The following is a 25,650-nucleotide window of genomic DNA, read 5'->3' on the forward strand; positions in this document are numbered from 1 at the left end:
GATTCCAGTTCCTAAAGTCCCATATTCGATTTCTGAGTTCAAAAACTGAAAGAAAATAGACTTGTGTTGCTTCAAGCCACTTTACTGCCATACTTTGTCAAAATCTCAATGGGAACCTAGTAGAGTAACATGGTTTTCCTTACCCATGATCCCTCTGTGGCTTTGTTCCTCCTTAGGACTTTACAGTAGAACAACTGAAATCCCACCCCAAGTTAAAAGCCTGAAAAATACTGTCTGTCTCCAAATCCATAATTTTTGTATCAAATCCAGAAGAAATCAACGCTTCTGACACTCTAGAGCATCAAAGAATTTTGTGGTCCTTCTAGCTCACATTGCATCATCTAGGCGGTGTGAAACTGGGGCTCTGGACTTCATTTCATGGAGTTCAGACATGTTAGACCTACATGGTTGTTGAGTGAAGAAACTATAGCATGCTGATACATTTAAAACTACTTTTGGTAACAATAAGCCAATAGTTGACCTTGGCATCAAAGTGGAAAGAAAAACGTTGTCACCTACATTCGCGACTTCGTAAGACCGGCTCAGCATCTGTTCCACGTAATGACTTAGATCTCTGATTCTCTTGTGATCCGAATCTGTGAACGGTAAGTGCCACCAGTGAGGAAACCTGTTTGAAAAGAAAGGATACTTCAGTCAGTATGAAAAGTAGCTCTTTTGAGCTGGTCACAAAGTTAACAGCTACACCCGTGTAGGGCCAATAACAGCATTAGAAAGAGTCAGGATATACATGATTAATCATGGCCATTTTATAGACGCAACTGTGGTCATTTGTGCTACTTGAATCAGCACTGATATCAACACTAATTTAATTTAATGTTAAATTAATTTGATGTGATCTTTATTACTGTATTTATGGCAGACCACAAATGTTTCCACCCAGTACATGTAGGGGCTAATACAAAGTTTCTGAAATTAATGTCTTACAGTTTTTCAAAGAGTTCTGGTTGTCTTGTTACTTATGGGCTCTTGGCAGACATTATTGCATGATATAAATTAGAAATTTCATCTAGAAGCATCTGCTTCCATCTGGTCTTGCTCTTGTGAGTCAAATCCACCCTGACTTTGACTAGAAGACTCTCTGTCATCTACCTGAAGACCGTTTTGGTGAGTTGCGCTTAAGACTAGTCTTTTATTGGGATGACCTGTTAGTGGTCCCATCTGGTAACATATTTTTATGCTTAATTGTATCTTTTCAGAAACTTACTGTTTCCTGTACCTATGCTTCTGCTTTTTTGTGCAGATGAAGGCCTGCCTGCAGTGCTTCCTAGAAGAACTGAGAGGGGTTGTGAAACTTTCTCAGCAAGCACCAGAGGCAGGTGGTGACTTCAAGTTAGGAGTTCAAGCCTGCTGCTTATTTTTGTTCATTTTTTGAGACAGGGTTTCTCTGTGTCACCTTGGATGTCCTGGAGCTCACTCTGTAGACCAGACTAGCCTGCAACTCAGAGATCCACCTGCCTCTGCCTCCTGAGTGCTAAGATTAAAGGTGTGCACCACCATCACCTGGCATCCCTGTTACTTGCTAAAAAAAAGTCATGAAAGTGCAGTATGGATAAATGTATATATTTAATTTATTACCTAGTAACTAGGTAATACTTTATATTTTAAAATAGTTTATCAATCTAAGGATTGAATTATTAAGATTTTTTTCATCTGGAATTAGTTACAAAAATTAGTATCCATATATAATTAGTCTATAATATAAAAAATAAATTACACACATACATATGGTGGCAGTTTTGGAAATGATCTTGGCAACTTGACTGCTTTAGTTAGTTTTAAATATAATTCATATGTCTATGTGCAAAACTTCCATATTGGTATAATGAAGCAATTCAATCTTTTCTGACATTTTATAGATACTGAAAATTCTAAGTATAATTCTGTGCACAGAATTTAGGAACTGGGCCATACTAGTACCATCCAATCCATATAAAGCTCATCTACCATATGCACATTGACAGCAGTTACTGAAAAGTAATTTTATGCTGTTTTACCTGACACCATTGTCATATTCTCTTTCAATTTAGTTAAGGTGAAAAGCAAGCAAAAGAAAACAGCTTTTACATTTTGTGTGTGTGTTTAAGTCCTGATTTGAAAATAGAGTTGTTATAATAATTAGAATAATTCATTTCCTCGATACTAACACCAGGGTTTTCTTTTCCCTTTGGTCTAGTCCTGTGTGGTGTGTGTGTGTATGTGTGTGTGTTTTCATCCTGGGAGAACACACAGCCAAGTTTTGATGCTGAGAGGAAAGAAGGAAGAGGGAGAGGAGTCTCCTCCAGCAGATGAGTTTAAGTCATTCTTTCTAAGAAAATCTCCATGTTTGTGCACTCCTGGAAGGCACCAGAAGTACAAATGGCTCAGTTAGAAAACCTCTATTGCAGGTTATGACTAAATAGATTTCCATCCTTCCTGACTCTGACTTTCTGATTTTTTTCTCAGATGGGCTTTGCGGAAGTCTCTTAGGGCTTCCCTCAGTGAATGTAGCAGTCAGAAGAAATCTTGCCGTCTTCTTCATCCATATGTATGATCTCCAGTCTTGGCCCCTGTGGGAGTGGCAGCCCACAGGAGCTGCTCAGAGCACACAAGGCTAAATGTCCCTCCCTCAGTGGGTTCCTTAAATGGTTTGAATATCAATTTAGCTTCATTGCCAGGCAACAGCCATGTGCAGAACAGAATCTTAACTAAGGCTGCAAATTGAGAAGAGGCATGTGGAAAGAGGTGCTCGCACTTCTGAAGTTCTCCACAGCATCCAAGAGGCCTGAGGAGGCAGCCTTTAACAGAGGTTAATGTATATTGTTACGGTGACTGTTACTGGATATGATGACAAGCCTCGATATTGAACTTTCCCACTGAAGTTTGCAGATCTTTGTTCATGGTTCCCTTTTTCCAATTCTACTAGAAGAACAAAACCTAAACCTATGCATATAAGTTTCCAGAGTGAATGCATTTGCCTCTCGTGTTCTTTAACTGCTGTCTAATGTCTTATCTCACAGGTATTGAAAATGTTCGTGCTTCAAAATGCCTATGACAACAGCAAACATACGTTTTCAATATTCCAAAGTATCTCTTCACCCATTGACAACTTGTATGTATGCTTTGCAAGGTGATTAAACCAAAGAATAAGTACAAATCCATATGTGCAAGGCATGTTAGGAACAACCTCAAAGGTTGGCCCGCTCAACAAAAACCCTGGCGCCGAGGGAAGGAATCAAAATTCGGTTTATCTGGCTGCCAATATCCTAATTTCTGGGGAACTCACAATTTTAAAGATAAACTACAGCTTTGCTGTGTGACCCAAATTTTCCCCATTTTAATTAACGAGTATTTAAAATGAGATGACTGCTTGTTCTCATCGAGCTACTGTCAGCTTGTGCTCAGTCTTTTTCATTGTTACAGAATGACCTCAGCAATTCCTTCAGAATGTACATGGAATAAATAACATTTAGATAATGCAAGTTGAGTCATTACTGGTTAAGAAAACCCCAGCTTAAGAACAAGCCAAGGTGAATTATGAACGAACCAATTGATATTATTACACCCCCCCTCAGAACAGAAATCCCCCATTCTTCTTTATGTGTATCTATGTGTGTTTATATATGAGTTCTTAAATTTCAGTTATTGCCAGAAGAGTAGGCATGTTGATTTAGTTCTGACTTTCAATTTCAATTCTATTTTTATAGAAAACAACTGAGGAGATTAAATTTTAAAACAGGGAAATAAAACAATTTTTCCCAATAAATGATGAAAAATGAAAGAGGTTCTGATTTTTTTTTCTTCCATCTACAAAAATCAATGGCTGGAAAGAAAATTGCCAACTTTGTTCTGCTCTTTGCTGCAAAGGGCTCTTCGCTCAGGCTCTGCGGGTGGGCGGGGAGCAGCTCTGCAGCAGACACTGCCACTGCTCCCAAACAGGAAATCTCCTAGCCATCATTTTCCCCTCTGCTCAAGGATGAACTCCGAAGGCCAAATATGGCTGGCGAGGGGACAGAGCCTTACTCTGGGAGAGGCAGCGACGAGAATTGCTTCTGAATTTGGCTGTGAAGTCTGGAAAACTGCTCGAATGACTTTTGGGTCAGGCTTTTCCTCTTGTCACTGAGGGTCACCTCGATCAGGTACAGCTGCAGATAAACAGGCAAAAATCAAAAGATGGAGATTAAACTTGCCACAGACCCTAAAACCTGCTTTTAGGTAAATTAAGCAAAGAGGAAAACTATCTGTTAAAAAATTATCATCAGAACCGAAGGATGTAATTTGTAATGCCACGATTACCTATAAATAAAATGTATGAGGGTTCCATAATTTTATGTTCTTTCAACATTGCCTAATTTCTGCTGTCCTTTCTTGTAGACACTTTAATTAGCTCTTGATTTATATTCTACCACAGGGTAGGAACTGTTCCTCCTGATGGTTCTCCCACTAATAGCTCCGGTTGTTATGATTTTTCTTAAAACATCTCTTTAATGGCACTTCTCCACTTGTAACTGATTTTCAATTTGCATAGTAAAAACCCACCATGCTTTGAAAGGTATGTGTAGCAGAGTCTGTTGGTGCAGATTTAAACTTACGTGGTTGTGTGTCTTGCTGAGCCCTAATATTGTGACTCTCTGAATTGTCCTGGTTTTATGCAGGTTGTAGGATTCCTGGGAAAGAGTCTGAGGAGTTGGTTTGGCAAGGCTTATGGCTGGCATCTGTGCAAGAGTGTGGATCAGGTTATTCAGTTTAACTGGGAAACACTCCAAACTTTCCTTTATTTTCCTAGAGAAGTGGAAAAGAAAAGACAGTGAGAAACACTCCCTCTATCAGCCAGCTTCACTTATAATTGGGTCCTGTATGTTTGTCAGATGTATGTTTATGAAAGGGTGAGATGAAAATTTATAAAACCCAGCTACTAAGTTCTTAAATATTAAGTTCACATCTGGAAGTTATTAGGAAGTATAAAAGACATTATCTTGGTGAGACAGAAAATATCATCATATTCTGAGAATTTTTTGCATTGGTGAGACAGCTCAGCAGGTGCTGCTGTTGAGTCTGAGTGACTGAGTTTGGTCCTATTGAGTGTCCTCTGATTTCTTCATGAATGCTGTGAGTCATGAACCCAGTGACTCACACGAGAGAGAAAGAGAGAGAGAGAGAGAGAGAGAGAGAGAGAGAGAGAGAGAAGAGAGAATTGAACATAGTGTCACACATCTGCAATCTTAGCATTGGGGAAAAGAGGAGGGAGATACAGAGACACACACAGACAGAGACACATACAGACAGAGACAAACATAGACACATACACACAGAGACATACAGACACAGACACACACAGACACACATGGAGACAGAGACTCACACAGTGAGAGAGATTCAGACACACGTATAATAAATAAATAAAGGTTATTTTGTTTTATATTTTTTAGAGATTATGATGTTAAAACAAATTAACTGTAGTTCAAAATCATTTGAAGTATTTGCACATGTTCAGAAATTAAACCTAGAAAGTGAGGTAGGTCCAAAGCTGCCTATGAATATGTGTGTGCAACCTGTAGTCCACATGCAATCCAACACAATGTCACAAATGAACATTAGGAGATTACCTTTGATAATGTCTTTGTTTGGTTCTGAAGCATGAACTCTGTAAATGACATCATGTTGGAATGTCAAAGGTTGAACATGCCACACCCACTTTTTCCCATCTCCTCTATGTAAAGGATTTTGAAAACTATGGCTCAATTTTCAATGTTTAGTTCTATTTTATCTCCATATACTTTTACTTCTCTAAAAGCTATCTTAGAAAACTTCAGTACACTATAACTATGTATTTAATGATTAAGTGTTTTATATGAACTATATCTCACTCTATGGTGTTTTATCTTTTCTGATTGTTTTGATTTTGTTGCTTGATCTTGGAAGCATATTTTTAGTATTCTAATGCTACAATGAACCCCTAACCTAAAGCTTTCATCTTTTCTTTTTTTAATATAATTTTTTATTGAAAAAAAAAATATTTCCGCCTCCTCCCCGCCTCCCATTTCCCTCCCCGTCTCCCCTTTCCCCCCCCCTCCCTCTCCTCTCCCCCCCCCCCCCACTCCTCTCCCCCTCCCTCTCCAGTCTGAGGGGCAGTCAGGGTTCCCTGCCCTGTGGAAAGTCCAAAGTCCTCCCCGCGCCATCCTGGTCTAGGAAGGTGGACATCCAAACTGGCTAGGCTCCCACAAAGCCAGAACATGAAGTAGGATCAAAACCCAGTGGCATTGTCCTTGGCTTCTCAGCAGCCCTCATTGTCCGCCATATTCAGAGAGTCCAGTTTTATCCCATGCTTTTTCAGTCGCAGTCCAGCTGGCCTTGGTGAGCTCACAATAGATCAGCCCCACTGTCTCCGTGGGTGGGTGCACCCCTCGTGGTCCTGACTTCTTTGCTCAAATTTTCCCTCCTTCTGCTCAATATCAGTGTGAACACACTGAACCTGATAGAAGAAAAAGTGGGAAGTACCCTACAACAGATGGGCACAGGCGATCGCTTCCTATGTATAACCCCAGCAGCACAGACATTAAGGGCAACATTGAATAAATGGGACCTACTGAAACTGAGAAGCTTCTGCAAAGCAAAGGACACTCACTAAGACAAAAAGGCAACCCACTGACTGGGAGAAGATCTTCACCACCCCCGCAACAGACAAAGGTCTGATCTCCAAAATATATAAAGAACTCAAGAAACTAGACGTTAAAATGCTAATTAACCCAATTAAAAAATGGGGCACTGACCTGAACAGAGAATTCTCAACAGAAGAAATTCAAATGGCTAAAAGACACTTAAGGTTATGCTCAACCTCCTTAGCGATCAGGGAAATGCAAATCAAAACAACTTTGAGATATCATCTTACACCTGTCAGAATGGCTAAAATCAAAAACACCAATGATATCCTTTGCTGGAGAGGTTGTGGAGAAAGGGGTACCCTCATCTTTTCTTTTATGATATTTTCTATCTATTCCCTCCGAAGAGCACATTGAAATTTGCTAGTTTCCTTAAGCACTGTTCTCTTTCCCCGAATGATTGGCAGTGCTAACCCATCAGAACCAGAAAGCAAGCAGCTGCTCATTCTCTCTGTTACATTTCCAAGTTTCAATTGCCATTGTTTTAAAAGGCTGACTTTTTAAAAATTTATTTATTTATTAATTCCAACTCCTCCTATCCTCCCATTTCCCTTCCACTCCCCCCCCCACTTCCTTCCCCTTCCCCTCCTTCTCCAGTCCTAAGAGAAGGCAGGGTACCCTGCCCTGTGGGAAGTCCAAGGCTCTCCCACTCCATCCAAGTCTAGGAAGGTGAGCATCCAAACAGACTAGGCTCCCAAAAAAAACCCAGTACATGCAGTAGAATCAAAACCCAGTGCCGTTATCATTGGCTTCTCAGTCAGCCCTCATTGTCAGACACATTCAGAGACTTTGGTTTTATCACATGCTCGTTCAGTCCCAGTCCAGCTGGCCCTGGTGAGAGCTCTGATTAAATCAGTTCCACCGTTTCTGTCTCTGTGGGTGGACGCACCCCTCGCAGTCCTGACTTCCTTGCTAATGTTCTCCCTCCTTCTGCTCTTCATCTGGGCCTTGGGAACTCAGTCCATTTTTAGTGTGTGTGTGTGTACTGTACAATTTTACACTGGATATGAATGAAATTCTATTCCTTTCTATACAATAAAGATTTCTAAATGCTTCTAGATTTTGTTAAATTTCCACTTTCCATTGAGGTTACAAATAAGGCTTTCAGTTTAATTTCTTAGTGGTTGTTTGAACATTTATCTTGTAATCATTTATCCAAACTCTTATCTGAAATCAGGTTCTTGTAATCCTTTGGAATTGCTTTAATTGTTCCGCAGTTCAAAAGAAAAGGAGCACTAACACATGGTTTCACTACGAGTGAGGAGGCTTCATGTTTCTCCTGGCAATGGGAATGCTTAAAATTTTTCACTTTTAGAAGTATGATATTTACCCACGTTTCCTTCCAGTGGGAACTTGCTAATGGTTTGTGACATGAATAGATAAAATCAAGCATGAAATTTCTGAGTTGGCATGCATCAACATTATCATACAAAATCCCCTTTAGAATCAATCCACCAGGTCCTCGATGGTAACAATGTACTTCAACCATGTTTAATAATCTCCCCTGACTTTAGAAATATTCAGACTCATTTATCTTTTATGGTCTCTAGCTCCTTTTACAGAAGTTTGAGTTTTTCTCATCATTATGCATAAATTGATGTTAGAATTTGCTAAAATTGTTGAAATACAGCCCTGATCCCCATTACTCATTTTCACATTGTTCAATATTTTTCATGATATTCTTGGAACTTATAAATTTGTGAATCTATGCTGTAGTAGAGAGTATTGACTCTAAAGACAGGAAAATCATAGCAATAGCAAGAGTATATTACCAGTCATTATTTATGAATATTCATCGGCTCATCGATCCAGCAAATGCTTACTGAGCACTCTGATGTGCTGGAGTGGAGTGAGGCTGTGCACTCAGCCCTCAGAGCAGCGACTACGAACCATCCATTGTAAATTCTAATGCACTCACTTGCCACCTGCGAGCTCTGCCACAATGTGCTCTGCTTGATCATTGTCTAAGGGTTAAAAATCTTAGGAAAGGTGGGGCACTGTGAGTGTTTTTTGCTTTCTTTAATATTTACGTGTGTGCTTTGTGTATGCAGGTGCCCTTGGAGGCCAGAAGATGGCATCTGATCACCTGGAGTAGGACTTACAGGTAGTACTGAGCCTCCAGATCTGAACTTGGGTCCTCTGGAAGAGCAATAAGTGCTCTTAACTATAGAGCTACGCTTTAGCTCCTTGCCCTATGTTTTTAAGGCAAATTTTCACTCATATCCACGTCTTCTTACAGGCACCATATTACATATTGCCATTAAACATTACCCATCCAGGAGGTTGTTTTCACAGCATCTTAGGTCTGATATACCCAGATAACAATGATATCTAACTACCATCCATCCACCCATCCATCCAGCCACCCATCTATCCATCATCCATCTATCCATCCAACATCCATCTGTCTGTTTTTCTATCCACAAACACACATACCCAGGGAACAGCTCTAGGACTTTTTTTTTTAAAATAACGCTGTTATCAGGAATATGCAGAATGATTTTTTGGCTTGGGTAGTAGTGGGGACCTCATGCATGTGAGGCAGTCATTCTACTACTGAGCTATGTCTCTAAACTATATTCAGAATACTTTTTATAATAAAGATACAAAGCTACAGCCAGAAGAATCCCAGCTCTGAGAAAACCCCAGGCACTCTTAATAAAGAAAGTCTAACTCTCCTGCTAGGCACAGCTCCGTGCACTGGGGCACATGGGTGATGGAGCCAATCAGAGCTTAGCATTCAGGAAGTCAATGTCCTTTGGCAAGTACTTCACTAAATGCTTCATGATAATCTTATTATCCTCCAGAAAGTCAATAAAATTATTTTCTTTCTGCAGGAAAACAAAACCCAAGAGAGAGTTAATGCAACCAAAAAATAATGTAATCTAGAAAACAGTAACCAAAGAGTTCCATTCATATTTCACTGATTCCCAAGTTCCAATTCTGTTTATGAATTTTTGATAATGAGAAAAAGAAACTTTCAGTTTTGTCTCACCAAAAAAAAAAAATAATCCACTAGCTTTAGTGTGGATTTCCCTGGTGTGGAAAAGGCTGAAAAACGTTCAGTTTTTGATTTTTGTTCAGGAATGCCTGTAGGCAGAAAGAAAAATTCCTAACAAATATTTCCAGCTTCCTGAAGAGATCAATAATCACAAAATTTCTTAAACCTTAGACCCTGTCTTTTTGCTTGTTTGATTGATTGTTACTTGTGTTTTGGGGACCCTAAACTGACCTCAAACTTGAGATCTTCCTGCTTCAGCCTCCAGAGTACTTGGATCGCAAACATATTGGCATCATATCCAATATGTTCTATCTTAAAATGCTTATACTCTGTATTCTATTTCACAGTAAATGTGTAATTTCACATAATGTTGTATATTAATAGTTTAAATTTTTTCTCCTCAGAAGCAACCACCTCCAAAAGGTGCCCCAGCAATGTAAGCAAGGGCAGATGCTGGATCTCTGGCTCTGGTCTTCACAGCAACTTCTAGAACAATGGAAATTTCTTTTAAAATTAAATATTATATATTTACACATGTGTGGTATATGTATATATATGTATGTTGTATACATGAAAATGCACATTGTGCATATTTGTATGTATGTGGTATACATGAATATGTGTGTGCATATCTATATGTGTGTATGAAGGTCAGACAATGGATGTCTTCAGTTGTTCTCAACCTTTTGTGACCATGACTCACTGAACATGGGGTCTTACCAATTTGGCATCCTAGCTTGACCACAGGCCTAAAAATGATCTTCCTGGCTCTGCCTCCCTGGTGCTTGGATTACAATTTCATACTACCACAACCAGCTTTAACAGGGATGCTGAGGATAGAAACTCAAGTCCTCATGCTCAGATGAAAGTGCTTTACTGATCGAGTCACCTCTCCAGTGCAAATGACATAATTGGGCATTCACATTTACATATACCAGGACATCTTTTTCACTGCATAAGAGCCAGAGTGGCCCCTGGGGAGTGTCACCTTCAGGGTGTGGGCCGGAGTGATGTGTAAGGCCCTCAAGCAACCCTGGGGAATTTCCACATGAGCATGTTTCTTTTCACAGTTTAAATTATTTATGCACTTTGGTGGCTTGATAGAATATATGTTTTCCTGAGCAGGTCCTCTAATAATCTCCAGGAAATCTTTCTGCGCAGATTGTCTGTGAGGACTCTGTAGGAGTCACTCTTTAGGCTTCTCCTTACACTGTAATTGTATCATTAAAAAGAGAAGGGTTTCATGTGACTCAAATGCACCAGGAACAAATTTGCCCCTCATCTAAACCGTAGGCTTTGTTTCATTGCAGGGGTTCTGGTGTGCGTAATAAACATGTAACTGCATCAGTGTTTTTAAATTGGGGTGCTGATTGTCCAGCTTTCTGAGCTGCTCAGCAGTTCACAGGGAATGAAAAATTGATGCAGCTCTGTCGCAATTTCTTTATTCCATGAGGAAAAGCAATAATCCAGCATTCGATTTGTAACTTCTGAAATGTCTGGCTAGCACTTTTTTTATACTTATATTTATAAAGTGTGTCATCACACAATTCCTATTTTATTATATATATGTCAAATATATTATACATTATAAAATATATTGATATATATTATATATGTCAAAAATATTCAAACACATATTTTAACCAAAATGGTGTTATTTAAAACTGTATTCTATAGGAACAGTGATTAAGAGAGATGGCTACTTTTACAGAGGACCTGGATTTGTTTCCAGAACAAACCCACGCCAGGTAACGTCCAACAACTTATAACTACAGTCCTGGGGATCTGACACAGTCTTCTGGCCTCTGCACACACATGATGCGCATGCATACACTCAGCAAACACACACAGAATTTAAAGCATGTATTCAACAACAATCATTGCAAATGCATTCTGCACGTGTGATCAAGACACCTTCCTACACATTTTACCCACAACGTATCTTGCTGTAGCGCAGGCTGACCTTGATCGGCTCTTCCTCTGCCTTCAGGCTTCTGATTGCTGGTAACACTTCTACTTGTGAAAACTCAACATTAAGATGTGTCAAAGAGAACTTGTAATAATGGGTTGCGCATGTGTGCAAAGGATTTGTGTACATATGAAACACAAATTTTATATTTTATCCCTCGAATAGGATAAAGTATGTTGTTTTAATTCTTATGGACTTGACAAGTTGCCCACATAGCTTGGGAAGCATGGCCATGAGCATGTGGATATTTTCCTTATAATGGTCTTTCCAATAATCTGGAGACACTGATGCTAACAAGCATTTACATTTGCCCAGCATAGTCAGAACAGTAGGAGCTACACTCAGGATTTCTTTTTCATATCATTTGGCATAGTTGCACATTGCAAAAATCACCTGTTGAAGAAAAGTCTGCTTTGTTCCCACTGAGCTCACTACCTCTGCTTACAAGCTTAACATCACTCCTAATGGCTAGGAACCCGAGTTCTTGCATCTAGAGAATATACTTGGGGATTAAAGCATGCTATGACTTAGGGATCAGCAGAGGTAACACAAATCATTAGAAGTAGTATGTTAGTGTGCAACCTTACCACTACTACCAAATAAATAAGAAAGTGATTGCTTATGAGTCCAAAACTTAGCTAACTGCACATGGGAAAGAAGCAAGAGGAATCAATTGTGTAAATTATTGGTTTGGTGGAATCTAAGTCTTGGCAATTCTCTTGAGGTTCTGGAAGAATGCTATCACAAGACCATTAGAGAGGCTAGAGCTCTCTGTTGGTCCTGCATCTGTGTCCTTCTCTTCATCTCCTTCCTTCTCTCCCCCTTCTTCTTATGTACTCTTGATTTTAAAAATCTTTTAATTTTATTTTTTGAGAAGCTAATATATGAGCACTATGTTTATGTCACTCCTCTCCCCCCCTCTAATTCTGTCCCCACAAATCCCCACTCTCTTCCAAATTCATGGCCTTTTATTCTTTATGTATTATTGTGACATATATATGTATCTAAGTTTATCAATCGAACGTACTGAATTCATTCAGTGTTTTTTATATGTGTTCAGGGCTGACCTCCTGGAACTGAATAACTGATCAGGACTTATCCCTGAAGAAGACCGACTCCTCCTCTCTCACTATCCATGCATCACTTCTAGTTTTACTAGGAGTAAAGCCATGAGAGTTCCCCCGCCCACACTAGCATGTCAGTTGGTGTTCTCATGTTGATGTTGTGTTTAGGCAAGCTCAGTGCTGAGATTTCCTGGATGACAATTCCCTGTCACATATAGAAGACAATCTTTCACAGAGGACATAGAAAGTCTTCTTAAATGTCTACACTGTTTCCCAACTTGAAGTTTCAGGTCTTCAGAATGAATGCCACAGAGTTGGGGAATCCTAAGTAAATGTCACAAGAGGCTCCTGACTGAATATAAACAAGAACATCAGACTCCTCAGGCTCAGCTACGAAAAGCTTATTATTATACCTTCTCATGGTGACACCTTTGTAAAAACTGGTAAGATCTGAGCAAATAGAATGAGGAACCCAGGAGACGGGTGATGGCCTACTCCGATTACAGAGTAGTATACCCGTAAAAGGACAACATGAACCGTACCTTCAGTGCCAGGTTACTCTATGCAACTAATCGATATTGCAATTAATTGTTATGTTCAACAGGAAAATAAATCTTAACATGCAGCAGTAGAGAAGATTCCATGGCAATAGATGGTGCTATATGGAAGTTATGCAACTCTTTAACATACGAAAAATGTATTTAGAATTGGTGGTAAGTTCCTTTCATGTGGCTGCTTGCTACACTAGACTAGGCAGCTCTATAAATTGCACAGGACTTTGTTGCCTGTGAACTGAAGCACAGAGCAACTGTGGACCACTGTTGTCTGAGATACTTCTTTTTCACTTATGAGTTTTGATACCTTTAGTAGGTGCATTAAACTTTTCAAATGCATTTAACCTTTAGACTCAGAGTATTCCAGAAAATTCCAAATACCATTTTTATTACTCAACAGCTCATTTTATCCTGACTTGATATTTAGGCAAACTGGGAAAATTGTCATAAATATTCCTATTGCAGGAATTTATACCAGCAACTAAGCTATCACACATCATATTGAATGTGGCTGGTCAACAGAGGGGGGAAGTACACATTGTAAAAGCTGTTACACTGCCATGTAAAAAAAAAGCAAAAAATAAACAAGGATTCACAAAATTAGTGTAGTTTGAGTTTTAATAAGATTAAAAAGCCATGAAGGACTTTCAGAATGATAAAAGACATTCTGAGAACATTCTTTAAATTCATTTTCTAGGTTTAAGAAAAATGGAGTGCCTTGGTTGTTACTCCCCCCAAGTCCTTTCTGCTCCCTGTGAGTGTTTGTGTCTGTAGGTGTAGGTGGTGAAGCTAAGATAAAGGCGACTTTGAGCCTTATTTTTGGAATAGAACAGTTTATAATGTGGCAGTTTGTAAGACACTAAGCAATTTTAATGTAATGATAAAGGAGTCCAGAAATTTGCTACCCCACACGGCATTCCTTTGCTCAGTTCTGGAGAGGAAACAGTTACAAAAGCACAGGACTATATTCGGATGCCTTTGAGTATGCAGTCTTGTCTTCTTATTTGGCCATGAGATATAAAGTGAGAAGGAGAGGGACACAGGATTCCCTGTGCTATGTCTATAGCTGTGGGTGACTCCAGGTACTGTGGCTAAGATGTGAGTTTAGGTGCACATTCATTAAGGGCTGTCAACAATTCCAACTTCTTCAGAATCAGTCTCTTTTGGAGCCATTACATTTTGTCGATACAATGGCCCCTCCTAGGGCTCTTCTCCAAAGTGCCAACTTGAGAGAAAAAACTCTGGGCTGTTCCTTGACAGGGTGGTGTGGGAGGTCCTTCTGTCTATGTGTTGCTTTTATTGGTTAATGAATAAAGAACTGCTTTGAGCCTATGGCAGGGAAGAACAGAACTAGGCGGGGAAAGATTGGCTGTATGCTGGGAGAAAGAAGGGCAGAGTAGGAAGATGCCATGTAGTCCTGCCAGAGACAGATGCTGGTACTTCAGCCAGAAAGCCACAGCCATGTGGCCATTCACAGATGAACAGAAATGGGTTAAATTCAGATGTAAGAGTTACCCAATAGGAAGCTAGAGCTAATGGGCCAAACAATTATTTAATTAATACAGTTTCTGTGTGATTATTTTGGGTCTAAGGTAGCAGGGCATCTGGGAACCAACAAGTGGCCTCCTCCAATACAATGGTGCTCAGAACAAGACTCAAGCAACAAGCTCCATAGACACTCTTATGAAGGACCTGTCCAGCAAGGACAAAGAAAAACAGGTATGTAAGTGAGCCAAACAACTCCCTAGAACTCATACCGCACAATGTCAGAGAAGTGGAAGTGGGATGTAGCTCATGATGAGCAAGATAAACAAAACAGGCCTATTTCAGTTGAGACTGTTGGTCTCTGACATTGTTGGCTTACTGTTTGAGTCTGTGCATGTCATGTATCCTTCAAATGCCAGACTTTTTTCTTTTAAATTTGATGTTTTGCATTGCTTAAGGTTAGCTTTTAGCTAAATAATGGTAGAATGTATGTTGTCTGAATCACAGAATCTGCATGACAGGCCAAAAGGGTCTCTGGGCATCTATGGACAATTTTCCTCTCACTTTTGGAGAGGGAAAGGGATGATGTGAAAAGCACCATTTAGATGTGGGAGGAGAGGTGGGTGGTGGAATCTATACTTATCATTCTGGTCCATCTGTGGAGAAGGTTATCTGTTTCTAAGGACAGCAAACCAGAGGGTTGAGGATGATTGAAAATTCTGAAATAACCCGTTTGGACAGGATTTTAATGGATGCTTTCTTTGTTGCCTAGCAGTGAGCTTCACAGAGATGGTCCAGGAAAGCAGCAATTTGTAGGGGCCTGAGTCATGATATTTTGATTCCATTCAGCTGTGCTCTTCCTCAAGAAGTGGTACAAGAAAAGTAGGGAAGAGAGAGGCACTGGGAGTGGTGCAAAGAAACCTTTATGGCCAGCAAGCGAGTTTTATTTTTCTTTTCCTCTCTGTACCATCAATTACAATATCAATTTCAGAGTCTCACAGCATGTGACATCCTCTGAAATACTTACAATCGGCTCTTGACCTGAATGCACACACCCTGGGGTAAGGAAGCAATCTGGGCTGCTCGGTACATTCAGATAGATGGAATCAGTGCTGGCTTTCAAGTCTCAGGCAGGGTTGAAAGGGGAGCTTCCTGATGCTAACAGTGTAGGAACTTCGGGTGAACATAACGGCACATCTCACACGGCTCAATCCTCACTCACGCACCCCAGCTGTGATCCTGGTGACAGTGAGTAGGAGGATTCTCTTGTCTTATTTTTATCTGGAACTTGGTAATTACTTCAGAATAAGCATCAGCACAAAAGGTTTTGCGAATCGCAGAACAAAGGAAGAGAATAAAAGGATGTAAATAGAGAGACTATATGTATCTTTTTCAAATACAATGTAAAACGTGTAATTTAGGTGTGTGTGTGTGTGTGTGTTTAATGATCTCTACTAAAGCACCAGATATCCATGATGGGTTCATTACAGAACTTGCTTCTTTATCTGTGAGTGCACATTTCCTTTTTAACTTCTAAAATCCATGTGATGTTAGAGAACACAGCTAAAGAGGACAATATGTTTTATACAAAAGTGCACTTGAATATTTCTATCTGTGACCTCCAAAGCTACAAGTTCAACTAACCATGGGCTAAAAATATTTTGGAAATAACTTTTCTGTACAGAACAAAGACAGATTTTTTCCTTATTGCCATCAGCCTCTGAGTAACACAGTAGATTATGTACCATTTCCATTGTATTAGTATAAAAGTATTTATATATTAATCAATATATTATAATGTAAGACTATATTTTTACTGTATTACTATAAAAGCAATCTAGAAATGACCAGGGGAAAATCAGAGGATATCATAGGTCATGTATACTCAATATGTCACGTTCCATAAAAGACTTGACCATCTTTGGATCTGGCTATTTTTGGGAAATTCTGGACCAAATATGTTTTGAGTACTCAAAGATGATTGTAAAGAGGTACATATAATTCCTACCATTTATTTAAAACCCAAATGCTCTGCCTAAGTTGCATTATCATTTTTAATTGACCTAGATTTTTAAACCTACTCTATTCATTGTTTAAGGATTAAAAGAAGAAATAATGTATATTTTAGAAATTCAAAATAATCAAATAATAGATCATAAGAAACAGTCTCTTTTTTGTATTGTAAAGAAACACAGGCACAAATGATAGATGTTTCTGGACCTTTGGTATCAAGTTTTTCTTTGTGCTAGATGAAATGAGGACGAAGAAATGTCCCCGAGTTGTTCATCCTGGACAAAGAACCTGAAGAAGATCTGAACAGACACATCAGATCTAAAAATAAAAAGGTGTGCTGCTGAAATCTTAGGATAATATATGCTAGCAAGACTCTTGAGGATTAAGAAAGAGTGAATCTCAAGGGAGATTTTGCTAAGAAGGAAATAGAGACACCATTTCAATCCATCTGGGAATGGGCCAAAAATGAGACAAGAAGAAAAGTGATTTCTGGGAAGTCACTGCAGAGGAACTTTCCCTGAGTCTCCACTGCAGAGGACCCTACCTGAGTCTCCACTGCAGAGGATTCCCACCTGAGTTTCCACTGAAGAGAACCCTACCTGAATTTCCACTGAAGAAGATCCCACCTGAGTCTCCATGGCAGAGGATCCTACCTGAGTCTCCACTGTAGAGAACCCTACCTGAGTCTCCACTACAGAGGATCCCACCTGGGTCTCTACTGCAGAGAACCCTACCTGAGTCTCTACGGCAGAGGATCCTACCTGAGTCTCCACCGCAGAGGATCCTGCCTGAGTCTCCACCGCAGAAAACCCTACCTGAGTCTCCACTGCAGAAAACCCTACCTGAGTCTCCACTGCAGAAAACCCTACCTGAGTCTCCACAGAAGAGGATTCTTACCTGAGTCTCCACTGCAGAGGATCCTACCTGGGTCTCTACTGCAGAGAACCCTACCTGAGTCTCCACAGCAGAGGATCCTACCTGAGTCTCCAAAGGCATGATTTACAGTAGATTTCACCCCAAAAATCCAAGGAGCTCTTAGTGTGGGTAGAGATACTATTATGGGGGAAGTGTTTCTATTTTTTGCTGAGATTAGGTGTATTCAGATTTGAGGATTAGTGCCTGCCAAAGGGTGAAGGACACTTTGACTAAACCACGACCTGGATTATGAACTGACAGGTATCTGAGGACCTGCTTGCGAAAGAAATAACCTTAAGCCTACAGACTCCTGGCTGATGCTCTACATCCTGGCCGTCACATGACTGTGCCTCTTGTTGACGATATTTTGCAATATGTTTCATTTCTCTTGGGTTTTGCTTTATTAATCTAAATATGTAGTTAGGAAATTTACTATTTCATAGTGTTTTTATGACAATGAAGATTATGAAAAGCATTTACAACAGGGCCTGATGTATAAGAAGCTCTACCGTGAGTGTCAGCTTATTGTTAAATGTCTTCCATATTCTTGGTTGCACTTGGGTGCGTCACTTGTACATTTCCTCAAATAGGGCTTGTTCCACATTCAGATCTTGTTAGGAAAGGACAGGTTGGAATATACCACCTGTCCTGCTTTACTTGGGAGAAATTGATGTAACCAAACAAAATATTAGGATGAAATTTTGCAAGACAAAATATAATTGCAATAAATAGTACATAAAACAGCTTATCCTGTATTGTCACGAGAAGAAAGATTAATAAGTGCTGAATAACAAGGCTTCATGGGTGATATATTAGTTGTCTAGAATCTGATATTATAGTAGGATCAAAAGTAAGGTCTCATGCCTCCTCTAAAATTTTGTAATTTATATATGAGTTAAATAGACAACTATAGGATGAATGTACATCTTGAAAATTATCTGTCCTGGAAAAATTTTCTTTAGGGGTAATAGAGAGGGATGAGTAAGTTTGACAGAGCCGCTCAGATTAGAAGGTGATATTATGTCTAAAACTTCTGTTTTCACAAACCCAAGGAGTTCTCGTGAGTTCCAGGGAGCCAAATTAAAGAATCCACCTTAAACAGGTCAGATACCCCCTCAATTCCCTGGTCCTAAAATTTTTTCCTTTTAACCTTAATTTGACTTTGTTCTTTGTTCTGCCAATAACTTAGGGACTCCAGACATTCCCATGCCACAGACATGGGTCAGAAGCAAAGAGACCAGCTATGCCAGGATGTTCCCAGCACCCCAGCCTTCTCTCGCACCCCCCCAAGACGACGCCCACAATCAGCCGGAAGCAGTCTTGAGAATTCGCCGCCCCAATTCCTTCAAACTGAAGTGTCTAATTTGCTTTTTATCAAAAGCAAGATGTGGGAATGATATTCTTGGGTCCCTGCCCTAGCCACGCCCACTCCCATAACCTCTGACCCGCCCATCGCCATCTTGGGACCCTCTCTCTCTCTTTCTGCTTCCTTAGCGTGAGCACGCGTTTTTTCTCTCTCTCTCTCTTCTTGTATCTCTCCTCTGTCCTTTTATCTCTTTTCTCTGTCTTTCTTTCTCCCCCTTCCTTAATAAATACTTATGGCTATTTCCTGTGTTTACGTGTCTGTTACCTGCCGCCACCGTGGGCCAAGGAAGCGTGCCCTCCTGTAGCCGCTTTCCCATGGCGGGCTCCGACAGCCCGCCCGGGGACCGTTTGTAGCCGCTCTCTCATCGTTTTTTAAGAATAACAGAAGGGTTTGAAGAAAGAGAAAAGGAATGGTAGGATGAAGAATTCTTAAACACAGGGATGACTTTTTTCCATTTTACATAATTAGATGCTCTTAATCCTGCAACAGAGTGCGCATCTAAACCTGCTTTTCTACAAAGTGGTAAAAGAAAATTCAGTTTAGAAAGAAGAGCATCTGCACCTGTGCAATTGCCTTGGCAGAGGTACAGAACTGGGTCAGGGGGATAAGCCCACTGCCCTGAGGTTTCAGGATTGAACCTGCTTCCTGTATTTGGGCCTGTCCCTTTGAAATGGACAGAGGCAATGAACTGACTTTGGGAAGATCATTCATACACAAGATCACATGGCCTTTACAGACCAAGAGATGGACAAGATGGGACTCTGGCTAACCAAGTCTATCCACAGTTTTCCTCGGGCAGGGCCTGCTACTGTTATCTCTACTTTAGTATCTATACACCTATGTGATGATAGGAAGGCCTAGTTGTCAACTGCTGTGCCATAAATACCCAAATAATGTCAGGTGTTCTCTCTAACACAGACCCTGCAGCCCAGCCACACACTACCTTTCTTTGCTTTTTCTACCCCCATCCAGCTATCTCCAAAGTCTCTGTTATGCCCTACTTCCATGTCAATCATTCTGTGACACCAGAGTACACAGAAAGAATGGGATTCCACTGGAATTCTCTTTTGAAGGAATAACCTGATTGGGGTGCTATTTGGGTGTCATGTAAACTCATTTCTTCTACAAATAATTAATAGGACTAAACTCTTATGGTATGATACCTCGTGCTCTCTTGAGCTTCCTGGAACTTCAGGATTTGTGCTGTGTGCTCTATTCTTGCTAAGGTGAGGTTGTTGACCTTCCTTGGTGCCTATACTCATAAGCTGAGATAACTTGAGATCTCCTGGACCCTGAAACCAAGGAGTTATGCTACTTATGCCATAAAGCTAATGACTAGTCATAGTCAGTATTAAATATTTGTGATTTTATGTGTGTGTGTGTATTTAATTAAGAAATTATTTAGTTTAGTAGTTGCTGCTTTGAGACAGAGTCTTTCACTGTAGCCAGGTTCATCTGGAAGTAATTATAAAAATCTAAGCTAACTTTGAATTCAAGACAGTTCTTTTGTCCCAGTCTCCTGAGCTGAGGATATTTTTTAAAGAGTAAAAAAAACCCAAACAAACAAGGACTCCTACCAGTCTTTCCTAATGGATCTCTAATAGCAGATTACAAAAATAATAAAAAGGTAGGCAGCAAAATCCCTCATCTTAGCAGGCTCTCTGCTTAGTGTTACTTAGTAATATTATCTAGTTTCCAGGACTGACTCCTGGAAAGATACTGGAACAGAAAGATGAGAGCTGGATCTGAGCTCTTCTTGTTTCTGAGCATGACAGGGAGGAGTCTTACTTAATCCTCTGCATCTCGGGTTTCTCCTTCGAATGTTTACTGTCACAATCAACAATCAAGAACCCTCCCAGTCTGTCATTCTTTGATTCTGTCACTGGTCTTAAGTTCCACAGCCAGTCCTGCTGTCTGTCTGCTGAAGTCCATGAGAAAGAAGTTCCTGATGCGAGTGAGGTTCTGCCTGGTTGAAGCTTCACTGCCCCCTGTATTGAGGAGATGTTTTTCATTGTACAGTATAAAAATGGGGGAGGAAATTCAAACACAGGAAGGGCTTTAATTTTGCTGATGTTTCTTCCAAAGAGCACGTTCTAGTGAAAAATAATGGAATCTGTGTTGACAATGGTTAAGAGATTCAAGTAAGAGTCACTCTGAAGAGTCACAGGCAAGAAAGAGTTCTGTTTGCGTCCCTTGAACTGTGCACAGGGATAACTACAGTTGACATTTCCTGAGTACTTGAAATAGTCTGAGAATTATACTCCCCATTCAGAAAGAAAAAAATCCCTGTAGGGTGTTCCATTATCAAAATCACTGTCCTTTGTCCAGAGACTTGGAGTCTAACTGATATTCTTTGCATTCTGGTGAGAGTCTCACCTTGAAGTACACAAGTGTTTCTCAGGCTTGCTTAATGAAAAATAGATTAAAGCTAGATGACAGTCACAGGTCTTTGACTAAATATCCCAATATTTGTATTGTTTTGTAGATGAAAGTAGTGGGCTTGTTTCTCTTCATAAATCTCTTTTCCCAAATTGTTTTTCTGGACAGAGTTCAAGTAGAACAACCAATTTATTTATGTCAGCCCTTGCTCTTTGCAATGACCTCTTATTGAGCAATCTGCTAGACAAAGAAGCTGGTTAGCAAACACTGGCATCTGTGGAGACACCAGCTAAGACCTTCTGCTTATAGACATACGTACTTCTCTGCTTCTGTTCTCTGAAAATGGGGACCCAGACGGTTCTAGATATGTGATCTTCCTATCAATGACTAGCTAACCCGAGATCACCTCAAAAGTGGAGCATATGTCAACACACATGAACATCCATACACATTTGCAGCTGATCTTACTTGGTAAAATGACTTGTGGCCTCCAGGTCTGTGTCTTGTGGACGCAGATTGTTATACACATATTTCAGGTCTTCAGTTCCACTTAGCTCAGGCAGTCCTGCGTGTAGCATCTTCATTTCAACAGAACCCAAAATCAAAAAGGAAAGAATAAATGCAGACAAAAAAATCAAGCTTATGCATCTCACTCTGGTGATAGATATGCAAACATTTACATTTGTTTTAATATGCCTTTAATTTTGTCTGCATGAATGGACATAATTTCACGCTTTTAGACCTCTCTTAGAAAGTGGTGGGGATAAACAGCAATAACATAAAGACCCATTACAGTTGGTAAAGTATTTGCACAGTAATAATTCCATTGTATTCTCATCATAAATCAGTGAAGAAAACATGACCACATGATCAATCCCTTGTCTAAACTTTTGGGCCCACCATTTAAAATCTGAGCAATTTTGAGAAAGTTCCTTAGACTCTCTTAAGCCTCCATTTTCTCACATCTAAAGGAGCACAGAATTACCAGACATGTTTGTAGAGAATCTAAATCTTTTCCATCACATGGTGGTTCACAAAATGCATATAATATTTGTTTCAAGAGCACAAGGCTGTGCTGCAGAAGAGTTGGGTGATATGTCTAGGTCAGAGGTGCAGGACACAGTATGAAAGCCACATCTCTGATTCTACAGCTCACTCTCTACAAACACAATATTTTTCTGCAGAAGTGGCAAGTATATTCATCAAATATTATTAAATCAAATTAATAACTAGGGATAAATTTGTGAGTTTTTCTTATCTTTAAGAAGATATTTTGTTTACAGTGCGTTGAAAAGGGGAGGGATTTTATTCTTTTTACTTGTAGGCAAATTTTTGAGGAAAACATTTTTGTATTATTATTTCTTTCTAAGAAGTAGAAGAAGAAAATGAGGAATAGGGTAGAGGAGAGGGAGGAGGAAAGGGGAGAGATTTTATCAATACTTCTATGACTAATATGATAAATGTTCTGCCCTCGAATAAAGACACTTGTGCAATGAGATGTTAATCCTATCAATAGCAGATGAAATGTATCTATTGTGGTGAAGGACAGATGAAGTAATAGATAACTTGCAACTATTCTTGCCACTGTCCAGTAAGGCTGAGAGACACTTGAACAGAAGAGACCATGATGTTCTTGATGTACTCACAGAGAAATCCCAGGAACACTTCTGGAACATAGACTATCATGTGTCTCAATGTCAAGAGACAGCTATGGAAAGAGACAAGGTAGGGAATTTTCAGCAGTACTAAAGCTCAGAACATGTGTTCCAACATCCATGACTGCTAGTCGGCATGTACAAGGCCTGACATGGTAGAAAATTCTTTGCTTAAAGATGAGTTACAAGAAGCCAAAGAAGAGGCTGGGCTAGGAGTTGGTTTGCAATGGAGACATAATTGGGTTTAAATATACATAGTTGAGGCTGGAGAGACTGCTCCACAATTGGGAGTTGTGCTGTTCTTGCAAAGAACTGGAAGTCACTTGCTAACAGTAACACATCCTCCTGTTACTATAGCTTCAGGAGATCCAATGCCTCTGGCCTCTGAGAGTTATCTACCCCTCACACACTTAAAAATAAAAAACTATATATATGTATATATGGGAACCATATATATATACATTTATGCACACACACATATATATGAGTACACACACACACATATATATGTTTGCACATACATGGAATATATGGACAAATTAGAAATTATTGGATACATTGAGAGATTCAACAGTTCAACATCGCAGCTGCAGATGTGGCGTGAGAAGTCATTAGCACACAGATGATAACTGAAACCAAGGAAACACTGCAATCACTTGCCTATCCTCCTGGGTAATCCTAGGCATCTCAACGTTACCAAGTCTAAACATGAATAATTCTGGGTCAGTGATATGATTCATCAGGTCAAAGTGCTTGCTGCCAGCCATGACCACAAGAGGTCAATACTTGGAGCCATGTAGAGAAAAAAGAGGAAATTCTCTTTACCCTCATCTCTTCTCCTCTTCCCATCTCTTATCTTTATTTACAGTGGTGCTAAACCAGCAAGAAATCCACATTCTATTCCCTCTTTTTTTTCTGATTCTCAACAACAGTTACTTAGTTCCATTAAAGCATTCAGTCCAGTCCTCCCTGCCTACCTAAGTTCTGCCCTATCAACAGGCCAAGGCAGTTCCTTTATTCATTAATGGTAATGACAGCACACAGAAGGGACTCCCACATCACCTCTTGATGTGGGATATCTTCTGTGTATGTGTTGCTTTTATTGGTTGATAAATAAAGCTGCTTTGGCCTATGGCGGTACAAAATATAGCCAGGCTGGAAGATATATATATATATATATTCTCTCTTTCTCTCTCTCTCTCTCTCTCTCTCTCTCTCTCTCTCTCTCTCTCTCTCTCTCTCTCTGAGCTAACTAGAAATATGCATGAGTCATCAGTCAAGCAGTGTTGTATTTAATATATTTTCTGTGTGATTATTTGGGTCTGGGTGGCTGGGAATGAAAGAGCTGTCTCTGCTTACAACCTCTTTTAAAGTACCATCTTCCAGTTCTGATTGTGTTTTGTTCATGTCAGATTAGAAGTTCTTTGAGAAGGGAAAGTGGGCCTTTACTCAGTGTTGAGACTGCTTATGTTGTTTAGCATGGCGCTATATACGTAATTGGTATCTAATGAATATCTTATGGATCATGACTACATGGATGGGGGAATAAGTGATTAGAAAAACACTGAGTGTTATTAGGCTTTAAAACTCCACTACCTGCAAATTTAATATTGACTAATAAATATAAAAATCTGCCCCAGAGAAACATTTCCCATGGCAAGTGAAATCTAGATTAGCTTTTAAACCTATCTCCAGTACCAGGAGTTCCAGAGACATCTTTGAACTAACTGAGGAGGATTCTCTTTTTAACTACTACAGGATCATCCACTTGCTATGAACAGACTTCTGTGGAGTCTGAATTACATTCTCATTTCTCTGAATCACAATAGCTTTGTCAGGACTCTGTCAAATACTTTCTATGGGGATATATAGTATACTTACTCTCTCCTCTGCCCATAATCTGTCTGTCTGTCTGTCTATTCATCTCGGTCTAATCATCTATCTATACAAGCTGACACATTTAGACTCTGACAAACCAGATGAATCCAACTCTACATCATGTGACTGACTGATGGTAACAAGTCCCATATCCACACTTTGTTTTTCCCATTCCTTGCAGAGGTTCTGTGAGTATGGTAATACCAGAGAATATGGATGGCTCCATAGCTCATCCTAGTGAACTATGTCTGTTCACAGGTTTTGTCTGGAGTGCACAGGTGAAGTGGATGTCTGTGGCAGTGGGGAAGGGAGAAGGCAGCTGTAACAGGTAGGTATGAACAGACGCAAACATTGGATGGATGAGTCATTTGTCTTTAAGGCCAGCACTTTTGTTTCTATTTTACTAAGTCTGCTCTATTTTGGTAACTTCGCTCAGGGAAGCAGTGCCTCTTCCTTACCTTCTAGAAAGATTTCCACTGAGAAATATCTGATATAATAATGGGAGTGATAAACATTTGAAGCTGGTTGAATGGTCCCTGTGTTCTCTGAGAGTCTTCCATAATAGTTGATATTGATTTTCTTTAATGGGAGAAAAGCTGACGAAATACAGGCTTTTATGCTAGTGAACTCAGCCAGCAACACACTTGGGTCTCCTACAGATGTTGCTTTTAAGCGAGATGGGAATTAAATAGATTAAATTTTCCTTGCTTTCCTC

The 25,650-nt window shown here is 39.8% G+C and overlaps 1 protein-coding gene across 5 annotated transcripts in view; it reads right to left on the bottom strand.

Annotated features, from left to right (window-relative positions):
* The window catches only part of Pik3c2g (phosphatidylinositol-4-phosphate 3-kinase catalytic subunit type 2 gamma), a 364,020-nt gene that overhangs the window by 74,558 nt on the left and 263,812 nt on the right, over window positions 1–25,650 (bottom strand). For all 5 annotated transcript variants that reach the window (XM_050135167.1, XM_050135166.1, XM_050135168.1 and 2 more), the window contains exons 27-30: window positions 21,871–21,980; window positions 4,590–4,779; window positions 4,021–4,142; window positions 520–628 (exon numbers count right to left, since the gene is read on the bottom strand). In XM_050135167.1, the coding sequence (XP_049991124.1) occupies window positions 520–628; window positions 4,021–4,142; window positions 4,590–4,779; window positions 21,871–21,980 (531 nt within the window). The remainder of the gene's footprint in view (window positions 1–519; window positions 629–4,020; window positions 4,143–4,589; window positions 4,780–21,870; window positions 21,981–25,650) is intronic.

Source organism: Alexandromys fortis, unplaced genomic scaffold (genome assembly GCF_014885135.2).
Source record: "Alexandromys fortis isolate MF-2015 unplaced genomic scaffold, M_Fortis_MF-2015_v1.1 scaffold_21, whole genome shotgun sequence".
In the NCBI taxonomy this organism is placed as follows: domain Eukaryota; kingdom Metazoa; phylum Chordata; class Mammalia; order Rodentia; family Cricetidae; genus Alexandromys; species Alexandromys fortis.